General features: G+C 57.6%; 1 protein-coding gene across 1 annotated transcript in view; it reads left to right on the forward strand.

Annotated features, from left to right (window-relative positions):
* The first annotated feature begins 486 nt into the window (after positions 1-486).
* Wdr18 (WD repeat domain 18) overlaps positions 487-1,774 on the forward strand; it is a 10,620-nt gene continuing 9,332 nt past the window's right edge. Inside the window, exons 1-2 of the mRNA XM_021204996.2 lie at positions 487-705; positions 1,344-1,454. Coding sequence (XP_021060655.1) covers positions 496-705; positions 1,344-1,454 — 321 coding nt within the window. The 5' untranslated portion in view covers positions 487-495. The remainder of the gene's footprint in view (positions 706-1,343; positions 1,455-1,774) is intronic.

Below are 1,774 nucleotides of genomic sequence, written 5' to 3' on the forward strand. Positions count from 1 at the left end.
AAAAAAAAAAAAAAAAAAAAAAAAAAAAAGACAAACCCAGCAATCAGGTAGCAAGAGCATCTTCCACCAAACAGAAATATTACTGTGCTGAGTGGCCAGGGTTCCCAGTCTTCTACGCATGTGCAGGAGCCCAGTCCCCCCCTCCCCCGCCCCGCCTGCCCCGCCTCGACCCTAACCTGTGTGGCCCGGTCGAGGATTGCGCCTTTCGCGCATTGGCTTGTACGCATGTGCAGGTCGTCCGGCTCCGCCCTGTCATCGGCTGCTAGCTCCGCCCCAGAGCCGCGAACTTCGTACGCATGCGCATGTTCGGCCTCCAGGAGCCCGTCAAGCAGCAGGCCATCGACTCCGCCTCTTCGGCTTGGTGAAGCTACGGCGCATGCGTAGACCTTCCAGTTTGGCCTCTAGGGGGCACTACGGCCGTGCTCGTCGGCCAGGAGCCATCTTGACAGTCTCGCTAAGGGTGATGGGATTCGGGGGCGGGGCTGGCAGAGCAAGATGGCGGCGCCCATGGAGGTGGTGGTGTGTACCGACGCCGCGGCGCCGCTCTGGAGCTGCGTGGTGTGGGAGCTTCACTCGGGCGCCAACCTGCTCACCTACCGAGGCGGCCAAGCGGGGCCGCGAGGCCTGGCGCTACTCAATGGCGAGTACCTGCTGGCGGCGCAGCAGGGCAAGAACTACATCTGCGCTTGGGAGCTGCAGCGCAAGGTGCGGGGCCTCAGCGTCCGCGGGGCAGCCGAGAGGCCTGAGGCGCCGCCAGGGTTGGGGTCCCGGCGACCCTGGGGTGGCTGCGTGACAGGGCGTCCTCGGAGGCCGAGGGGTTTTCTCCTGGGATGGGGGGGGGGTTGCGCTAAGGCGCGCATGCTCAGATGAAGATCTCTGGCGTATCAGCTTTTGCACGCTTGTAGTGTTAGGGGCGCTAATTTTGATGCAGAAGGGAAAATGGGGTCCGTTAGAAGTCATGCTTTTAGGCGGCGTGGCAGGTCAGAGATCTTGAGGAGCCGCAGGAAGAGAGAGACCGACGGCCCGTGCTTTTGTTACCCTCTTAAGGAGTCGCGGATCTTCACAATCAGGACTGACGAGGCCTGGGGTCTTACTGGTTCTTATGTTTCTGGAACACAAAGCTTCCTTCTTGCCCAGTAGGATCCCTGCTACTGAGCCCTAACCCTGACCTTCACTGGGGGGTTCTAGGCAGTGTTTCTAATCCTGAGTCGTACCGCCAACTCCTCACTTGGGCAGTCTATCTCCCCAACCCACTTTCTCTTGCTCTCTGTACTAAAAACTTTCCCCTTCCGTTGCCTCCGTTCTCATACTCACATAGTTTGTCTTGTATCCTGTGTCCCTAGGATCAGCTCCAACAGAAAATCATGTGTCCTGGGCCTGTCACCTGTCTGACCACAGCACCTAATGGCTTGTATGTCCTGGCAGGAATTGCAGAGAGCATCTACCTGTGGGAGGTGAGAACAGCTTGTGACACGTATGTGTCACTTGGGAATGCTAGAGAGTAAAACTGGTTGGTGTCCAGTTTTACCTGAGGGAGGCAGGTGGTCTTGGAGATCTTACCCATGACTTCTGAAAACAAAAATGGGACCATGTCTGTACAGTCCTCATTTGTGACTGAGACATAACACAGTGTTCAGCCTGCTGGTGGCTCTAGTGCTGTCCTGAGCAACCAAGAAAGAAACTTAGAAAGGGGCAGGGACCAGAAGCTGTGCAGAGGAGGAGGAGGAGGCAGGATCCAGAAGCTATGCAGAGGAGGAGGAGGAGGAGGAGGAGG

The sequence above is a fragment of the Mus pahari genome, chromosome 9, assembly GCF_900095145.1.
Source record: "Mus pahari chromosome 9, PAHARI_EIJ_v1.1, whole genome shotgun sequence".
In the NCBI taxonomy this organism is placed as follows: Eukaryota; Metazoa; Chordata; class Mammalia; order Rodentia; family Muridae; genus Mus; species Mus pahari.